This window comes from Manduca sexta, chromosome 22, assembly GCF_014839805.1.
Source record: "Manduca sexta isolate Smith_Timp_Sample1 chromosome 22, JHU_Msex_v1.0, whole genome shotgun sequence".
Lineage (NCBI taxonomy): Eukaryota > Metazoa > Arthropoda > Insecta > Lepidoptera > Sphingidae > Manduca > Manduca sexta.
This window is the reverse complement of record NC_051136.1, coordinates 6,812,474-6,832,843: the sequence shown is the minus strand read 5'-3', so window position 1 is coordinate 6,832,843 and position 20,370 is coordinate 6,812,474. Positions and strand designations below refer to the sequence as shown.

Below are 20,370 nucleotides of genomic sequence, written 5' to 3'. Positions count from 1 at the left end.
TGTAAGATCATAATATTATATCTATGAAAAGCAAAGGTTGACATTTGAACAAAGTAAGTGTTACTTCAGATGTTTCCTTAGTACGTGTCATAGTATGTACGTAACCAATTTTATGCGAAAAGGAGATTAATCTAAACAAAAGCCCTTTTATGTGCCATTTAGCATAGATCATTCTGGTCCTCTTCTTAAAGCATTTTAAGAAGAGAAACAGAATGATTTATCAACAATTATTATTATTCAGATTTCATTTGGAAACTGCAATTAATGATAATATTATTTTAGGTGGGTACTGGATCATGGAATTATTAGACATTGCCTTTGAGATAATGTAGAGTCAGAATTTGACGGGAACTTAGAAACACCATGAGGGTCTTGTTTTATATTTATTATTTTAGTATTACATCCAGATATATTAGGATGCTATTGTTTATTTTGTTAAGTATAGTTCTAATGAAGTGTTTAAATGAAGTGAATTGAAATACGTTGATTGGTAATAGTAAACATGTGATTTCAATTTGCCTCCTAGATAAAGTTTTGGTAAGTAAGCCACTGCGTTACTTAGATTGTAATTGAATCGTGGTGAGGCTAGGACTCCTTATTTACATAAAACGCCTAATTTAAGAGAAATTGAGCTAAAATTTTATACAAAATCATAACTTGATACTGGCAGACGCGCACACTTCGCTCTGATAAAAAAAATGTAGAGTCGTACCTATATAACTGCACTTCTGTAATGATACTGCCTTATAAACTTATTAGTTTTACACAATTCTGTAAATAATTATGATATTATTTTTAATTTTAATTTAACCGACACAAACATAATGGAACTGAGAGGCAGAAAGATGCAACTGTATCTCTAACTTGTCAATGTTTCAATTTATCCTGTTTCATATATGACATAATTATAACAATGGAGATATGATTTGTTAAAATGCAAAAACCCTCATAAGAGATTATTAGGATCTGAGTTCGAACCTTGTACTAAGTAAGTCGTAGTCAACACAAGCTGTACTAGGAAATTGTAAGAAATCTTTGAAAGTTAAATATCTTACTTTTATCCCAAAAATATCGATCAAAGCATTTCACGATTAAAATCTACATAGTAGATACACATATATACTACATCTACATAGATTGCTACTGTTGACGGTAGGTCGATATTGTAGTGTGTGGGTGAGATTCCAACAACACCGACTCTTAACCAGTACTGTACAATATGTAAAAAAATGTATTGTTTACAAACCTGCACTCGAGAGTGATGTGCGGTGAAGTCACGGTGATTCTCGGAACCGGACGAAAAATATTTTTGGGTCCGACACGGGGCTGCGTTCGTAACGGTTTTTTAAATCATAAAATGAAAATCATATATTTAAATATAAATTACAGAAATAAGCAAATGCCATAGATTATTGAATAAGTCTAATAGGTACTTACCTATATATTTTTAGTCAACGTGCGACATAAATCATTAACGTACGTACAGAAGACATAAAATATAATATGTTTCTATAATTCGAATATTAGCTTCGAAAAAAAAAACATCGAGCAATCGACGCTTATGGACGGACGAGGAAGGAAACATGTTGATATTTGGCGTCGTGTTCTAGACCGGTTCTGCAAGTGTTATTCTGAAAACGAGATGACTCTGGACTTTCCGATCACATATTACTTTTAATTTTTTACGTATCCACATATTGTGTGGAGGACGATCACAGCTTTTTACGTATACATGCGAGCATTCAGACGGTGGCGAAGGTCACGCGGAACTTGTGTGTAGCCGCGAACCGCTCTGCCGCTGCCCCGACCACAATTACTTTGTTCGGATTGCGAAGGAAGTGATAAAAACTCGTTTCTTGGAATTGATGGAGCAGGTAACATTTAATTAAGCATTTTTTATAACTCACTAATGCATACATTACGTTTATTGGGATGTTTCAATTATAATTTAAAATATACATTCTTCTGTATATGTGTACGTACACACTGCTCTGATCCGCATGAAATAATTTTTTACATGCATCCTGTTTTAACTCTTTGCATCCATACATACAACGAGGTTTTCACGTCTTGTGATAAGTTTTCTTTTGTTTTTGCATGGCCTCTGCGTTCATAACTATGAGTAAAATAACTACAGTGGATTTTACTTAAATGTATTTTTGTATGTAGGTACGTAGGTACATTATTTATTCGTGAGGATATTTGTGTGGGCAGATAAATACATATATTATATACTTGTTATATCCTCATCTTTTGCTTCATTAATATGCAGATGAAGTAATGAATATGTATGGAGAAGAGGCCTCGTCGACCGTTCTAGAGGTCAATGTCAGATGAATGAACGGCCAATTTACTAAGAACCTTCATTGAATGTTTCACTTCCCTTTCTCCCATTGAAGTTACGAAGCACAATCGGAAGCATAAAGGTTCATATTATAATGGCGAAATTTACTGCCGGTTCCGCTTCTTGTGGGTGGAAACGCGTTAATGTAAGTACTTGTGTTGAAATATTCGTTTAGATCTATTAAGTAAGTCTATATTTTACTATACATTTACACGTACGTATTTAATAATGCAATTAACTTGGTAAGCTGGCGGTATTTGTGTATCTGAACTATTTATAACTGAAAATGATTGAACAATGGACATGAGTCGATTTTATATTACCTAATTAATATATCTTGTATTAAAGATCCTTATTCATAATTATAATAATATATATATAATCATGTTTTTTTATTATAAACCATATATAAAAAAATAAACATTATAATAATATTTGGGCCGCCTTCTATTTATAGTGTATGTCAACGATATTACCTCTTACATTCGTCACTGTAATTATGCACTTTTTGCTGACGATCTTAAAATTTATAAAACAATAAAGACACACAATGACACTGAACTGATCCAGTCAGACCTTGATAACATCAAGTCATGGTGTGACACTAATTGTATGGTATTAAATTCGACCAAATGTTCCTATAATCGGTACACAAAAAAAACGCATCCAATATTGTCATCTTACAACATTAGCAACGAACAACTAGTGATAACCTCTGAAATGCGAGATCTTGGTGTTATTCTCGACAGCAAATTAAAATTCACGTGTCACATCTCTCAGGTTGTTAATGCTGCGTCACAGATGTTAGCGTTTGTAAAGAGAAACGCAAAGACATTTCACCCTTCAACAAAGATTTTATTGTTTAATTCCTTGGTTCGTAGCCGCTTAGAATTCGCTAGTGTTGTTTGGAATCCATTTTATTCAGTGCATTCCCAACGCATAGAATCTGTACAACGTGCATTCACGAGACACTTAGCGTTCACCTCACAAGGTATCTCACACCGATGTCCTTATGAAGATCGTCTCGCTTTCTTTAATATGACTTCTTTACGAAATAGACGGAGGCAGCATGATCTTGTATTTTTGTACAGATGTCTCAATGGGTTTTCTCGGTGTGAGCACTTATTGGAGCGCTTTGGGTTATCAATACCACACCGGCTCCCCAGGCAGCCGCGAACAGAACTCTTCCACCTACTACAAAGCCGAACAAACATTGGATATCATTCGCCCATACGTAGGATTTCCGCTACCTATAATGAAGTTTGTACAAAAGTGCCAGATATTGATATATTTTTCGATTCCCTTAATAGATTTATAAAAAAATGTAGAAGTTCTTTTTAATGGCATGTTATAACATTTATATTATATTGTATTCCTCAGTTATTCGCGGTTAAGCTAAGTATGCAATTTTCTCAAGCAATGTTGTGTACATCTTTAATTGGTACATGTATTAGTTATTAAGCCTGTGTAAAGTGTATTAGACTGTTGAATATATGTACTGTTGATGTTCCTATTATAGTAAATAAATAAATAAATAAATAATAATGTTTATTGGGCACATTGAATTAGCAACAATATTTTTCACATGAAACTGACATTGACATAAAATTGTTTGTGTTTACACAGAAATTTTAAAACTTTATTTAATAGAAGCCCCAAACTAGGCAAAGCCTGTATCTAAGTTGCCAATATGGGTTCAAATTACGATCTAGCTTAGTTTTAGACTTAATAGCATGAGTTTGTATTAGCATAGTAGTGTTTTATAATTTATTAGTATTAATAACATTTTTATCAAGTATCTACGTCAAGAATTTAAAACTTATATTCTAACTTTTGTGTTTAACTTTGTACCTACTGACATTAGTTATTAAAATAATTTAATATATTTGATAATAATAATAATAATAATCTTTTCTGCAATAGTCCCTGCACCTTGCAAGCGCTGTCTTTGGCTGTATTTCCTCTATAAGTACAGACAGAGAGAGTACTCGCAAGGTGTATAAACCCCAACTAGAGTAATGTATCTTAAAGGGGCCTCTACGTGTTGGATCCATGTCCCCACGCAAGCCTTCCAAAAGGACCGGCCTTTATGCCGTGATTTCCCGCAGGAAAGATACAACATAATAATAATAATAATATCAGCCCTGTATTATATACTTGCCCACTGCTGAGCACGGGCCTCCTCTACTACTGAGAGGGATTAAGCCTTAGTCCATCACGCTGGCCTAGTGCGGATTGGTAGACTTCACACACCTTCGAAATTCCTATAGAGAACTTCTCAGATGTGCAGGTTTCCTCACGATGTTTTCCTTCACCGTTAAAGCGAACGATAAATTCACAAAGAATACACACATGATTTTTTAGAAAAGTCAGAGGTGTGTGCCCTTGGGATTTGAACCTGCGGACATTTGTCTCGACAGTCCGTTCCACACCCAACTAGGCTATCGTCGCTTCCCCAACTAGGCTATCGTCATAGGCTATGGTATTTGATCATGTAAAGTATAAATATAAGTGTAGATATATTATTTTAAATATGTCTATTTCGTCGTCAAAGTTATGTATATACATTCGTTTTCAAAGCGTAGACAAAGTTTGAGACGTGCTAAGTCCTTTGCGTCCACATCCTAAAACGACGGTTGTCGAAATAGTGACTGGTATGAAAATTTCGTAGTTGCATTTAAGGCGAGTGTAAATTTGCCTGGTATTATGTAATACCTCATTCGGACTCAGAATCACTTAAACTACACAATCAATGAACTAGTAAGGAGCGGTACAAGTGTAATATGTTGCTTTATTACTTAGACGTATGAGCAAGGCAAAAAAGATAATTTCCAATAAAATTACATGGTGATATATTCCGCTTATTCTCTTAATTAAATCAAGCTAATTACTTTCCACTTGTTTCAGTTGTCAACGGTGCGAATTATTTTAACCTTAGAACATTTAACCGCCTTCGTAGACGAATCGTTTATCACAACACAAAGCCAATGTAAATTTTGCACACTTTTTAAATCTGACCAAGAATGAGAATAGGTCCTAGCCTAACCTCTAGAATAATAAAAAAAATATTTCGTGGATACGGTAAGAATAAACAAACCATTTTATTAGTTTATATATATATATATACATCTGGTTTATTTCCCAAATGAAAATATGATCTATGTTATTCTAATAAATAATGCAATTAACGAGTTAGAGTAGACATTTATCTACAACTTCTAGCGATATCCTTATATGGCTGGAAAGGTTATTTTTTGATACCAAGATATTAGATCCCACTTCCATATTGTCTGGTTTTAAAGTATTATTGATTGGCATTAAGAAAAAATATGACGTTTGTTATGCGATGAGAGCTGTTGAACAGTTTTAATACACATGCATCATAGTATATACCTATCAAACAAGATGTATGAAATTAGTATTTTCTCTGTAACAGCTTCATCATCAGCTATCTATTCCTGTAATAATATAATGTTTTATAGAATACCATGTGTAGTACGTCATACGTGTAACAAGTAGATGCGCAAGAGTCGGTAGAGCAAGTGGAGCGCAGGGGGCATGTGCGCGCGGCGTGACAGCTTGCCCGTCCAATTGGTTGAGATTGCATGCTTCCGCCGGCCGCTTCCGGTCGATAACAGCAAGACCGCTGGAGCGCCGGACTGGCCGTAGCGCGCACTCGCCGCAACGGTCAACGGTCTTGCTCAATCACTTACATGCATTAAGCTTTCAAGCTATTTAGGTCGTTCTGAGATGCAATTATATTATATGATTACTTATTTCTTTTATGGCTTGAAAGTCACGTGTGTAGGTTATATTGTTTTACTGATCATAATTAAAGATTAAACACTTAGTTCGTCTTTCATTTACTATTTAGAATTCATTGTTCCGTGGGGTGCACCATGCAACATAATGCTAGTATGGTTTGTAGCATGAATTGCAATAAATTTTTCGTTGTAACGATTTATGAGGAAAACGGCCCAAAAATTTTCTCGTATAATACGAGGTATGATGTAATAAACGTACAGTAAAAGTACGGTAATAAAACGTATGAACAAATACTGCTCTTTGTATTATATTTATCAGTCAAAACAACAACGAAGCCCTTACTAATTGTGATTTTATGTCGAAAGATTGTAGTTTTTGATATAGATATAATCTATAGCCATTAATTAGGTAAAACCAAGATAAAACCAAACTATTTATTGCCTGCTTGACATTCAGCTTTAGGCTTACCAATCCATAGTCATCTCATCTGAAGGATGCACCATCATCATGACCATAGAAGTCACCTAAATTGTTCGCCAGTCTATGTATCGATCACAAAACTACCTAGTTCACACTGGATGTATACTCTATGCTGCCGAAACGAATATATAAATATGGTAAACCCACCTGCAACATCTTCATATATCTTATTTGTTATTAAATTTCGAATTAATTATGTTAATACCTACTTTATAAAAAGAGTATAATGGTAATCGTATCCACAATATATCTTTATAAGACTCTTTACATCTATAGATATATTATATACCTCTATCAGCTATATCCTTTTGCCTTCTTACAATATATCATGGTAAAACTGGTTTGAAACGATGATATTGCAACACTGTGCTGTTGTGCAACTGACGTGATCCGTTTATAAGTGTAGGGACACCAAACTTTCCATAATCGTGTATGAGTTACCATCCTTAAGGAAAGGAATAGGAATTAGAAAAGGGGAAAACCATATTTGTTACTCCGGAATCCGCACTAACCAGATCATATGCATTATATACATTAGCACGCTTCATATTACAGTTATAGTATAATGATTTTTTGTGTAGAGAAATACCCCGATTCGAATCGGCCTATTTCCACAGTCAACGAATATGTTTAATGCTGCGGTTTTATAATTTAAGAATTATATTATTTTATGTATGAAACATATATGAATAGAAAACAATGACATACATATAAGAAAAATAAATAAAATGAGCTATATAACGGACTCAGGTAACACTATAACAAACCTAGCAATTTGCTCAATAAAAATTATACCTACAATTGACGAAGCACCTCATCAAGAAATAAGGACAAATTAACTCGATAAAAAATACAACAAGGATATATAATACAGTCTTTTAAAAGATGAATCATGTCTCAATGCAACAACGAGCTCGGGTTACCCTACGTAAAGGAAATAGCTCAGAGTGTTGAGGCGCACGAGTAGAGCGGACCGGAAGTGGCGGCCGTTCCCACAGACAGTCATCCGTTACTTCACCTCCTCCCTTCATTCCACACCTCAGGTGAGTCTAGCTTTCTTGGAAAATTCAAGTTTATCCATATTATACCTAAATTGTTGCTAAACCGCTCTCTACTGATGCGTCATAATTTTAATTCTAATGCGTGAGAGTATCATAAAGTTTTTGATTATGATAATAAGAGGAATAGGAATCCAAAATAATGAATACTTACAAACAACATATTACTCTAGTACATTTGCAGAGAGAAGAACAAGCTGCTTGCGTGGTAGTAATCGTCTCGACTTCCTATACGCTGTAAACCTGAAAACTGAAACACGCAATATTTAATGATAAAAACTGCGTGGAACGTTATTGAACATATAAATCAATAAGTAATTAAGTCTACGGTATACTTAAATTCAGACCAAAATTGTATTTCCTACTTGACGATAGAAATGTAGAGTACTTCTGTTAGAAACCTTTCATTCTCTATATATGTGATACCAAGCCTAACGCACCCTCACATATAAAAAATCTGCTATCTAGTAACACATTATATTATTTATATTATATAGTAAGAAAAAAATATATCTATATCTTTTTATAACTAATGCCACATAGTAACGAAGCGAATGCTAAACCTAAACATCGGGAGATAAAATCAATCAGAAATTTGTACTGACTATGAGAATAATAATATTATACCAAGCTCTGTAAATAAGGATTTTAAAATAAATAAATATTTTAAATAGTATATTATTTATTTCGGTTTATTTTAATATTGTGCCGCTGTTTGTTATCTGATGATAACAATAAATAAATAGTATTATATAATACTCGTATATTGGATGATCCTTATTATGTATTGGACATTCTTATAAATAGCATGGGACTTTCGCACAAAGTTAATATTTCTTTAACGGAAGAGCCAATCTCTTATAATTTGATTTTCTTTTTATTAATGAGAAATATGGATGAGCAGTAGGTACTCTCAAAATATACGTTATGGTACACAAAGTGCTTAAAATGATTGGATTACTGACCAAATCAATAAAACAAAACGACCTACTGATTAAACTAAAGTTACTAACTGTTTAATGCGCCATTTGTGTCAAAAAAACAACGTGTAATTTCACAATAAAAACTTTAATGCACCTTATCTCTGCTCAAGCTTATTAGACATAAAATAAACACACTAAAAGCAAATTACAAAATGGGAATCAATGTCGTTGGCGGCATTAGTGTTGTACCCGCAATAAGTCAGCTGATCTCATTGTTTAGTCTACCGGGAACGCTGGGTTTAATTCCTAACAAAACTGATTACAGCGCCGTTTGATTATTCACGATAATATTCATTGGTTACGTAATCAGTTTTTGCTTTTGAGTTACATGTAGGAGAGGACTAATTGATCCGACAGAATTGTAAATAGTGATGGAATAATATTTTACAGATGTTAGTGGCTTAATTTTGATGATTCCCGTTAAGATTGCCGTTAAAGCATTTTGACTTCTTAAACACATGAAAAATAAGCTGGGTAAGTAACTGAATAGGACTTAAGGGAAGATAAAAAGAAACGAAACATGATTATCATTTTAACTTTTTCTCATACGTAATAAAGTTCTCATACCCGTTCTTTATGAAAAATGATAGTTAAAGCGTAGTTATATTGACTAAAACTGGTAAGTACTTCTTTACGACTTTTTATAACAACTCCTTAAGTCACATTCATTTCGTTTTAACATTAAATTTAACTTACAATCAGATGTTTAAAAAATAATAAGTGTCTATTTGGGGACCTGAGCTAGAGGCAGTTTAATGTCAAACCGCCGAGAGAATCGCAGAGATGATCGATGTTCGAGATGATTTGAACAGCGCGAAAATAGATATGTTCAGCGCGGTTGGTGAGTGCATAGATATATTATTGCACCCACGTTTGGTAGGATAATGTTTAAAATTAGAATATTATGTATTTTTAAAAAATAAGTGTATTTACTATGTTTTGGTTTCTGAAGTATTATGAAACCAATTAATAAGAATAATCATCAAAAACAAATTACGTTGCTTTAGAAGGTAATTTGATAGGTTTTATGCATAGCCATGATATTAACATGATAAATTAAAAAAATACTTTTCTTCACAGCTCCGCCTGTTCAACTTGCTGTTTGTGAAACATTTTTCGAATTCGTTTTGCAATTTCAAAGATTTACTGCCCGTTATTATACAATCTTTATCATTATATATGATTCCATTATCATTATAATAGTAGTAGACTACAATCAAATACGAGACGCCTCATGTTTAAGACGTTTTGAGGGCAGTGGTGAAGTATAGTGGGCTTACAATCAACAAATTTAACACGTTCACTGCGCCTGCGCTAGATTAAAACTTACTGCCAGTGCTGTACAAGTCACATACTTCCCGTATCAAGAATGCCTGATATGCGTTACGACGTCTATTTTCCCGTACGTAGTCCTGATTTCAAACCCCCACAGAGACATGGAGAGTCCATAGCTGATTTTTTTTGCTGTACCAATTAATAGATTACATCCTTGTGTATACACAGCTGCAGTCGCACGGGGTTCTAAGTAATATCTTAAAAGTTACAGGTATTTTTGGAAATGGTTGATTTTACGGGAAAATACTTGTCGTGGCGCATACAACAGTCATATTGATAGGGATGGGGTGCAATAAGTAAAAAATAACAAAAAAAAAGTAACAGTACAGGTTACCATACCATGAAATAATATAAGCTTTAATAATTCTTTACATAAAATCCTGCATAATCACGACTAATAGAAACTTTTGAGATCTAATTCAGTTATGAATATAACTTTTACTGAAGCCTAAAAGCATAGTGGTAGGAATGCTTAAAATATTTATGAATAAAAAAATATAACGTTTCTTTTAACAATATTAACTTATGTAAAATTTTCTCCATAACAAAAGATATCGTAATTATTTATTTGACACAACAATCAACAGAAAAAATGTAACTGAAAAAATAACAATACAGTTGCTACCACATTAATAGGACTTTTGTGCATTATGAAATCAAATGTAGATGGTTTGGGATTCGGTAAACTGGAACCAGTACTCCGCACAATAATGTTTCTAGTCTCTTTACCTCCTGTCTTTACACCTTTCCCCATAATAAGTTTTTTACGTGAACATTTCATTGTTTATGTACAATTTACCTACTTAGGCGTGACGAATAAAATATTGCGTTCTGTAAAAATGTATTAACTGGGCACAGCACTACGACTAACTTAAGAAACCCCGTACGGGGTTTAGGATTCGGCCAAATAGTTCCCGTATCGCACTATAGTAAAATAATTACCTTTCTGTGCGTTACGAAAAAATAATTCCCGTACATTTTTATTCGTAAATTTTAATATATTTCAAGCAAGGACACCGGCAATATAGGCGTCTCTTCTTTACGTGTACGAATACTTAAAAAAATCACCCCCGCACGGAGTGCAAAACAAGGGCAACTAGCTGCCGCACAGAGCAGAACTCAATTACAACCAAATACTTCCCGTAACGCAGTGAACGTGTTAAAGACGAACGCATAACTACAATCAGATTCAATCGTTTCAGGACTAGCAGAAATTAATCGTTAAAGATACGTTTCATAACAGTAATTAGTCTTATGAATTCACTACATTCAGTGACCTCGAAAGGTATGATTGTAATACTAATCTACACAAGGACTTTTTTGTTACTAACTATTCAGTGAAAGGACGACATTAGTTTCACCAAATCTGAATTTATATGTAATGTTTGAGCTAATAGATCTTCGTGTTGCAGGTTCTGGTCATAAATGGTGAAATTGAACTGTCAAAATACTATAATATTTTTGTGCTGCTATCTCAACCAATTTTTTTTTCAATTTCGGAACGCAACAACAGATTTCAGCATATGAATGGAATGCTTTAATCAAGGTAATGAGTGAAGAAAGTTATTCATTGCAGTGTTTAATAGTGTGCTCGCACAAGTGGACCGGATCTTCGGATCGTGCATCGGCGGGCGGAAGTGCGCAAGACTTCCGCTCCCTCAGGAGTCATCGTCACGCGTCGCGGCGACTGCGCAACCGTGTCTCACCACTGCAACGCTTTCACGGCAATAATACTTTTTGAATTGTGCATTATACAATATAATGTCCCTTCGCTTCTCTACGCGTGAATCAGTTATGGTATCAATTTATTTTATGGCATTAAACTGTATCAGTTAAGAGTTCTAATGATAGTTGCAAATAAGTTCACAGTACAAAAAAGCAGTAATAAATTCTTTTAGCGCTACTAATGCTTTCCAGTTTAATTTAGTTGTCACGTAATATAATTAAAAAAAATCTTTCTTTAAACCGGTTTCGAAAAAATATATTTTTGAGAAATTAATTTGCAAAGAGCTTAACAAAGCCAATTTTAAATAATTGTTACAGTATTACGATCATTGTCCACGCGGGAGTAGGTTGCGAAGAAAAACTTATTTATTAGATGTAAAATTTTCAGGTCATATTTGGTTATTGCTACACGTAGACATGCTTTTCATCGTCGACCACTTCATGCAACCCTTAAGTTATTGAAATCATAAGCATCACTGATGACAGTGATCTGTCCACTGTTTGTGTATCTTGTATATGTATTGGATATACAATTGAATTTAAGTAGGTATACATCTTAATTTGACCTTCGTGTAGTGCGTTGTTTACCGAAGTTTTCCGCTAAAAATATATTACACATTTTTGTTAACGTATAAGAATAGGTTCACTACATAGAGTATTACGTATTATATAAACAACACTTTTTTCCATGTGGCTGTTTTATTTTTCGAGCATACCTCATTTGTGTATAATACTTGTCAAGCTAACATATTTTTGTTATGGTATATTTTACAAATTTATTCAATATATTTTCTTATGAGATTTTTAATATACTTTTACAACGATTTTGCCTTAATACGTTCGTTGAACATGATATGGCCTCTAAAAGTGATACAAATGAATCGGATCAGCGGACTGCTTTGCCACCAATAGTAAAGAGTAATCCACGCGAAAAAATCGATGAAAATAATGTATGTTGTACATATTCCGAACAATATATATGGTGGTGCAATGTGTATTTCAAATGTTTATTAAGTTTTATGCATTCTACTTACATATATATTATATATTTTTATATACTTTAGTGTCTATTAACATTTATGGCTCTACTCCATATATGTTGGGGCGTTGTGTGGAGCTATGCCGTTGGGGCGGAAATGTTCTGAAGTGGCGACCACGAACCGGGAGACGCAGCGTAGGCAGGCCCCCCACGGGATGAACCAACGATCTGGTGAGGGTCGCCGGAGTCGAATGGATGAGGGCGGCCCAGAACCGGTCCCTGTGGCGCTCAATGGGCGATATGTCCAGCAGTGGACGATTCTCGGCTGAAATGATGATGATGACTTCATAGATGATTGTGGAGTACATTTACATAACCTTTAAGGAGAATATTGCTTATAGGCGTCAATAAATCTAATATAATTAAGCACACTGACAATAAAAACCACAATTATTTTAAATTTCAGATTTCAGTTAAAGACATAATATTAGCTCGTAAAGAAAAAAACCCGGCAAATGAGCCATGGATACAATTTCCATCAGGGAAACCGTCTTCGCCAATACCACTACACCCATTAACAATTGCGTGGTCTCCGAACAAGTTGTATTTTGAAATCGACGAAAAAGAAGTTATTAGACAATTGTGGTACTTGTTGTCCAACTTACTTTGTAGGTTATATTGTGTAACAACGTAATGGCTAATGCAATTTAAAAAGTGAACTTGTAGAATTGCAATAGGTAAATTAAAAACGCAAGAATATGAAGTTCCAAGAATTATACTATCTGTATTTGTTGTTATCTACTTATATAGTTTTCGAGAATATAATATAAATAAATTCCCGGTAATTAACTGATTGGGTCTTTCCGTAAGATTCTTAGAATAAAAGACACGGAAAATAGTTGTTGATTTGTATGTATGTTTTTTTTTATGTGCCAGGGTGTGGAATAGTTGTCCACGTACTATATACCTCCATTGTTGTGGTCTGTGGGATGAAACTGCTCGATTAGGCGCTAGTTGGAAGTGCTATCCCCGCACTCGATTCCGATTGGCCCCAGGACTAAAAGGAGAACTGTTCGTCAGAGCTATCCCTCGGAACCAAAGCCCTGTGCCATATAGCTTCTTTGGACTTCAAGTAGCCGCCGCTCACATGCGAGATTGTGTCACAGGTCATTTTATCGTACCGGTTCACGTTAAATTCTTGAAGTATGTATCGCCATATTTGGGAGAAGGGGAATAAATTATGCTCATTTTAAAACTGATTATTTATTTTAAGACATCAATGTAGTTTGCCATGAACTTTACGACCAAACAATGATTGAACTATTAGCGTCCCGTGTCCATTGTCATTGTCAAGATTCAAGAATAAACCTGCTCTAACGTTCTTTCATATTATAATTTTAAATCTGCGATCATATTTGACTACACTTTGCACGTGTAAAAGAGGTCGAAGCCCTGCTTTTCTATGAAGTTAAGTTTAACTTCTTTACACGATACACTTTGATTACTTACATGTTAATAAAACTGAATAATATGCGTAAATTTATTAGGTACTTAAATATAATTATTAAATCCCGTACTATTTTTTATTGCAGTTGAATGAGGAGACGATCTGATGATAAGCGAAACTACTGCCATAAACAGTAGCAATACCATACAGAACTTTGAATTACTTTAAGTACTGTGCTCGTTGTCCTGGCCCAGAAGTATTTACTATTCGTTCTTATTGTTGATTACGCGTGTTTACTTCTTGTAGCTGTTATTCTATTGAGTTAAATTAACAAAATTTTTCGTCAAGTACCTTCACAATTAAACGTAAATCACGTAGTTCCTTATTAGTGTTCTTATTAATGATCTTCAAATTGAAACATAACGGTGCACCATAATGCTGGTTGACAATAGAAATAGATGTTGCGATCCTACCTACCCAAACGGCTGCTTTTATATGAAAGATCTGGTATCAGTAGTTCCAGTATAGTTCTTAAGGTGGTAGCTCAAGGTCCATTTTCATACATTTTGTTTCGGCTTTAATCTGGGTAACTAAACAAGTATTGGCAAGTAAAGAATTTAAATTCACGTCTAGTTAGTGATTAGTTCTCGCAGTTGAAAGAAAAACGTAAAAATAATTAATAATCATGGATATTTCGGCCCAGATTAAAGCCGAAACAAAATATATGAAAATGGACCTTGAGCTACCACCTTAACTTCTGTTACGATATCACTCGTTTGAACGTCTTTTAAAGAAAAAAACATCCCACTTATAAAAAAAGTTATTACCATGTAGGTATTAGATCGGTCTCCAACACTTAAATACCTATGCAGTAAAGCAGATGCTTGTGCTATGGATGCATTATGGAATTACAATAAAAAAAACATACAATTTTGGTATAATATTAATTAATAAGGAGTTTTTGGAAATTTACACATTAGAATGCATTTTTTTGTTGATGAACTTAGTTTAAATTTGAAATGACTGCGTATCGCAGTACAATATTAGGTATGGTCGAACACTCGCAATAAGTAGTAACAGTTGCCCCTAGGAGGATAGCTAAAGAAATCGACTCATAATAAAAGATACTTGTAATTATCATCCGTTCTATTGGAAATTAAATCTTAATGTTTACCTTAGTTGTTACTTTTTAATTTTGTTGCTTTAACACGGATGCTAATGTTTTTGCTTTGACATTGAACGTGACTTTTACCTGATGCTCAGATACCTGCGGACAACAGTTTCAAAACAAATATACGTTCGCAATGTTTATTTTCTTAGGCGTTTAAGTCGTTATGCAATAAATTTATTAGATACCATTTTCATTTCGGGAGTTGGACATACAATCAAAGTTTACCAGCGTTTCAGCATTTTTTTTATGTGAAATCAATAGACATTCCCCCTTATTTATAGACGTTATTTATCTATGGATAGAGCATTGCCATGATAACATGTCTGTTTCTCAGCTTTGTTTATCTGACAGCCAACTAGATTCAAGTTGTATCTCAATATTAGCCAACCACAATGGCCCTGTGTCTAGACACTGCGAAGGCTGCCATGCCGTCAGCACCGAGAACCAGACTTGTTATCACACTAATGCTCCGTCCTTAGATAAATAACGTCTATGAATAAGGGGGATTGTTTCTAAATACGCCACTGATGTTACTTTTCGAAAAAAATACTGCCGATATTAGCGTTAGTGATTTCACAGAAATCAAAGCAAGAAATTAACACTTATAATCAGCGTTTATACCTATATAATCAGAACGCAAACTGTAAAAGCAGGTTACATTCGCGTAACTTCTTGTGCGGACTGTCTTTAGTCTTGTTTGTGAGTCCATTTCACATTGTGTAATGCTACCTGAGTCAGGAACATACTCGCTTATTAAGTCATAAGCGTGTGTGTAAGTGGCACGGCCTTTCTGGTTTTGGCAAACATTACACGCAATTTTGTGGAAAAAATTGACTTTTATGCGGTTGTATCGGAAATGCACCGTGCGTTGTGGATAATTTTTAAAATCAAGATGCTTGGAAACACAAATCGATATTTATAATTTCTATGATTCTTGTATTTTTCATAAGGAAACAAATATTCGTGAAGTATCTGATGAATAGAAGGTTTTTTGTTTTGATCTTAAAGAATATCTATTGCTTGTAAATTCTCATAATGTTGAATTTAATTCGGTGATTTGCATTATGTAAAAGAAAGGTTACAATATGTAGGCACCAATTATTTTATATTTTTAAAAGCTTTTACAATATTGAGGGAATTATTATTGTAGCTACAAAAAATTATATAAATTCATGCATACAGTTATAATACGGAACCATTACGTAGAATAAAGTTGATGCTAATGAACTAATGTTACAATAAAAATTGACACGTTTCTCGCAGATTGCACAAGGTGGGAAGCAGTTTTCTTATTGTCTCCCGGGCATTGTTATAATAAATATTTGTCAATGAGTCACGTCTTTGTGTTAAACTAATAGATGAGTGAAAATCGTAATGCGAGAGACGTCTGACGTGCAGACCGTGAAAAATACTTGAGCTTTTTTCTCAGTGATTTCATTCGCCCGAACAGACGGATTATTTTTATCTCTCTATAGAAAACGTGGGAGTTATAGCGATCCCGTCTGTGTTTGAGTTTCCGAACAAGAAAATGGATTATAAAAATATACCTGAAAAACACTGTGTTTTGAAATTGTAGGAATGCGTGAATATTTATCGAGGTGCCTTAGTCGGTATAGCTATTGTTACCTGGGAATCAGTACACTTACGTCAATTACCACATTAATAATGTTCTGTAGGAGTCAGCGTCATACAGCTCCAATCAAGTTATCTGTGGAATCCAACGTAAATGTTGTAATAATGATTATGTTTCCCCGCAACAATGACAAGGTGGGCTTCCGCCTGAGCTGCCAATCACATCGACACGTGTGTTAATGATGTTGATTGTCCCCTGTATAAAGCGGCCGGAATGGCTGCTGCGAGCCGCAACAGCGCAAGAAATAGATTTTACGAGTGCGTGCAGCGCGATATTTACGTGTGTTTACACTTCAGACGATTTTATAGGCACAACGACACCGTCACTCCGCCGTATTAACATATAAGGGCCACTTTACAATATCCCCACGTTAACTACCACGGTGGAAAGATTAACGACTTTTAAAACTTTATTTTTACAACATTGCAGTTTGTTATGAAGTCTGTCAGCTATATTGAAAACTACATTGGAAACTAATTCACATGGAAAGTGTGTTGTCTACGAGGATTTATAGTCTTTCAGTTTTTGTGTATGATTAAAATTTATCCCGTCTTTAAACTAAATACATACGTTACACGTACCATTTTAGACGGTGACAAGAATCGCTCATAGAATTACTAATACCCTGTACAATTGAAATTCTATTATGTTTCTGTATTTAGGTGCTAAAGGTCCATTCGCCTTTAAATGGAAGAGACAATCGTACCTGTTGTTTTTTTCACTGTCTGTGAGGAAGCGTTTGGTGAATGTGATACAAAAGGCCGTGGGTTCGATTAATAAATTTGTTGTAATCGTAAATATTTACTTTTGGGTGTTGCAGGACCAAAAATTACTTTTGACTATGCTAACCACAAGTTATTGTTAGTTTTCTTTTAATAATGCCTTAAGTAAGTAATAGTTTTAAATGGTTAAACAGATATTTTTTTCTCAATGTGTCTTTATGCAGTAATACCTAAAATAAATATAACTGCCAATAAGATATGCATAGTTTTTAGGCTCCTTCATAGTCTCTGCATTTATTCGTACACTACCCATTTATTATCTACAATAATATATGGGTGCTCCATAATTTCTTATCTTCACAAATATGATTGGTATGCTATTTATATCCTAAATTTTACTGTAGAATACGGTGCGTACTGATAGCGAAACGGAAGTGAAAGGCCGGAAAGACGTGGAGGTTGCCGGATATCCACTTTTGCCTCCCCGCCACCGTCGCCCACTTCCGATCGTGGGACTTCCGTGCCTAGCCTTTCAACGTCATTAGGTTTAAAATAAAATACTCGTACATACATACACACTCGAATATAATAAAAGTTAATACGTAATAATAGCACGTGATGTAATATTTAGATGTAAAAATACTTATTTTAACCGTATCTATATCCAATTAAAATTAATGCAATATTGTGGTGACTACTTGTAAATATTATTGTGATAAGAGCGTAAAATCTCTCACATTATTTTTAAGATACGGTAGTTAATTGTCTCACCAGTATACAGGATAGAAGTCGATGGAAATACCGCAAACTGATAATTCGGATATAAGATTTTACAATGAGGTTTTTCATTTCCTGGAAGTATCTTAAGAGTAAACATCATTTATAACTACGAGGCAAATGAGGGAAACCCACAACCTTTGACGTTTTTTATTGATACCACTCGACTGCTTAGGTAAGTATGGTAAACTCCGCTCTATAGTTCATTATTACAAAAAAATATCATACCTATCATGTATCACAAATACTTCGTGTATGAAGAAAGATAGTCTCAGTGTAATTCAAGTACAAGTCGGTGTGAATTACAACAAGCCAGTGTCTTGGGCCGATTTAGCGTGAAAACATTTCGAGCTTCGGCCCGATATATCACTTTACATTTTTCTTATTAAGGAATTCTTTATCTGCACGTCATTTGATATTTGATCGGCAGCTGGCGCCAACAGCTTCCGTGGAATGGTTGCAAGTCCGAATCCACTCGCGGAATTTGATCTTTTGTTGATGGAAGCGGGAGTCGATTATCTGTCGATCTGCGATGTCTCGTGCGCATGTCATCTTCATTTGAAACGTGAGACTTGGGTGCATCTTGTGGCTGCAGAACAAAGCGCTCAATGCTTCGGCTCAATAGATGTAGAATTACCTGACAAATGGACTACTTTAGATTGGCATCGATGTCATCAAATGCCTCTCTAATCCGCCAGGTGGTGTGATTCAATGCAGCTGTTGTTAATTATTACATAATGATTAAATAACTTATAATTATAAAGTGATTTCCATAACATGTTGTAGCGACATAGACAAAGGTTAAACCGAGAAAAGATTAAAAGAAGCGGAAAACGTGAGCGGATACGAGTGCGAATGAGAACACTAGCCGCGAAATGTAGGTGATTGAGTGTAAAATCGGTAAGTCGAGTGCAACGTGTGAGTTGTGTGCCGACGCGGCGCATGCGTCCTATATGCATAATGTGCGCTGTTACGGCAAGTTACGTGTGCGGCTTGCTAGCACCGCTGACTTCTGAGTGCAACTAGAATGGTCGCGAGCGCGGAGGCGGGCGCGAGTGCGGGCGAGTTATGCAAGCGGCGCGGAAACCGGCCGTGAGAAGCGGTGCAACACCTGTAGCACAGCCGCCTGCTAAGTGCGCGAGCACGCTTTGGCACTCGTCTAACGGCAACCGGCATTATTACCATTTATTGATCAATATGTAGTATGGATGATCGACCATTGTGACTAAATAATAATTACTCAACTTGTTAAATAATCCGTTCATACGAACCTGCACAACGCGCGTCTAATTACACAAGTCAATCGCAACTTCCGTAATGACGTGCCTATATTAAATATTTAATGTTTATTAATTGATGTAAGTATTATTAATTTATATATTATGCTTTAAATTATACTTGTTAAGAGATTTCTACTAGCTATAAATACCTACCTATTAGGTAATATAACTTCAGAATAATCGAAAAATAAGGCTATTTTGGGGACCTCTGGTTTTACTAACCTAAGCGCAATACCGTCTTATTACTTTAAAATGTTTTTCTCTGAGGTAGTCGAGACACGTGTACAGTATGGCTCTTCGACTTCAGAAAATTGAATGTTATCCATCTTATTCGTTGCTTCCTGTATTAAATTAATAAAGGAAATTTGTTGTACGGATACTGATAATGAGCAGCTCACAATTTCCCGTCGTATTGTAATAAATATTGGTTTAAATTTTAAAATATCCTACCAACATTTAATAACATTTACCGAAATAATATCTGACATCATCAGAAAAAATGTGTCAAGTTTCATTGCTTTGATAACCGCGTTGACGCCAAAAAACTAACAACTCGCCTACTTACGAAAGCGTTGCGCCTGCGCATGTTGAACAAACATGTGTGATGCAGTTCCTTAAAAAACTGCTGTGCTTTGGAAAAAAAGAGTCGAGCACTGAAGCTTGCTTCGACT

The 20,370-nt window shown here is 34.8% G+C and overlaps 1 protein-coding gene and 1 long non-coding RNA gene across 2 annotated transcripts; both read left to right on the top strand.

Moving 5' to 3' along the window:
- Window positions 1–2,087: 2,087 nt before the first annotated feature.
- LOC119190236 lies at window positions 2,088–6,194 on the top strand. Its single transcript, XR_005112825.1, has 4 exons — window positions 2,088–2,169; window positions 2,273–2,489; window positions 5,252–5,425; window positions 5,827–6,194. It is a non-coding gene; the product is annotated as an uncharacterized LOC119190236 (long non-coding RNA).
- A 6,199-nt stretch (window positions 6,195–12,393) lies between these two features.
- On the top strand, window positions 12,394–13,924 carry LOC119190171. Its single transcript, XM_037441451.1, has 3 exons — window positions 12,394–12,640; window positions 13,136–13,314; window positions 13,606–13,924. Exons 1-3 carry the CDS (start codon window positions 12,449–12,451, stop codon window positions 13,904–13,906), a joined length of 672 nt encoding a protein of 223 aa, XP_037297348.1. The 5' UTR covers window positions 12,394–12,448; the 3' UTR covers window positions 13,907–13,924.
- Window positions 13,925–20,370: the final 6,446 nt, after the last annotated feature.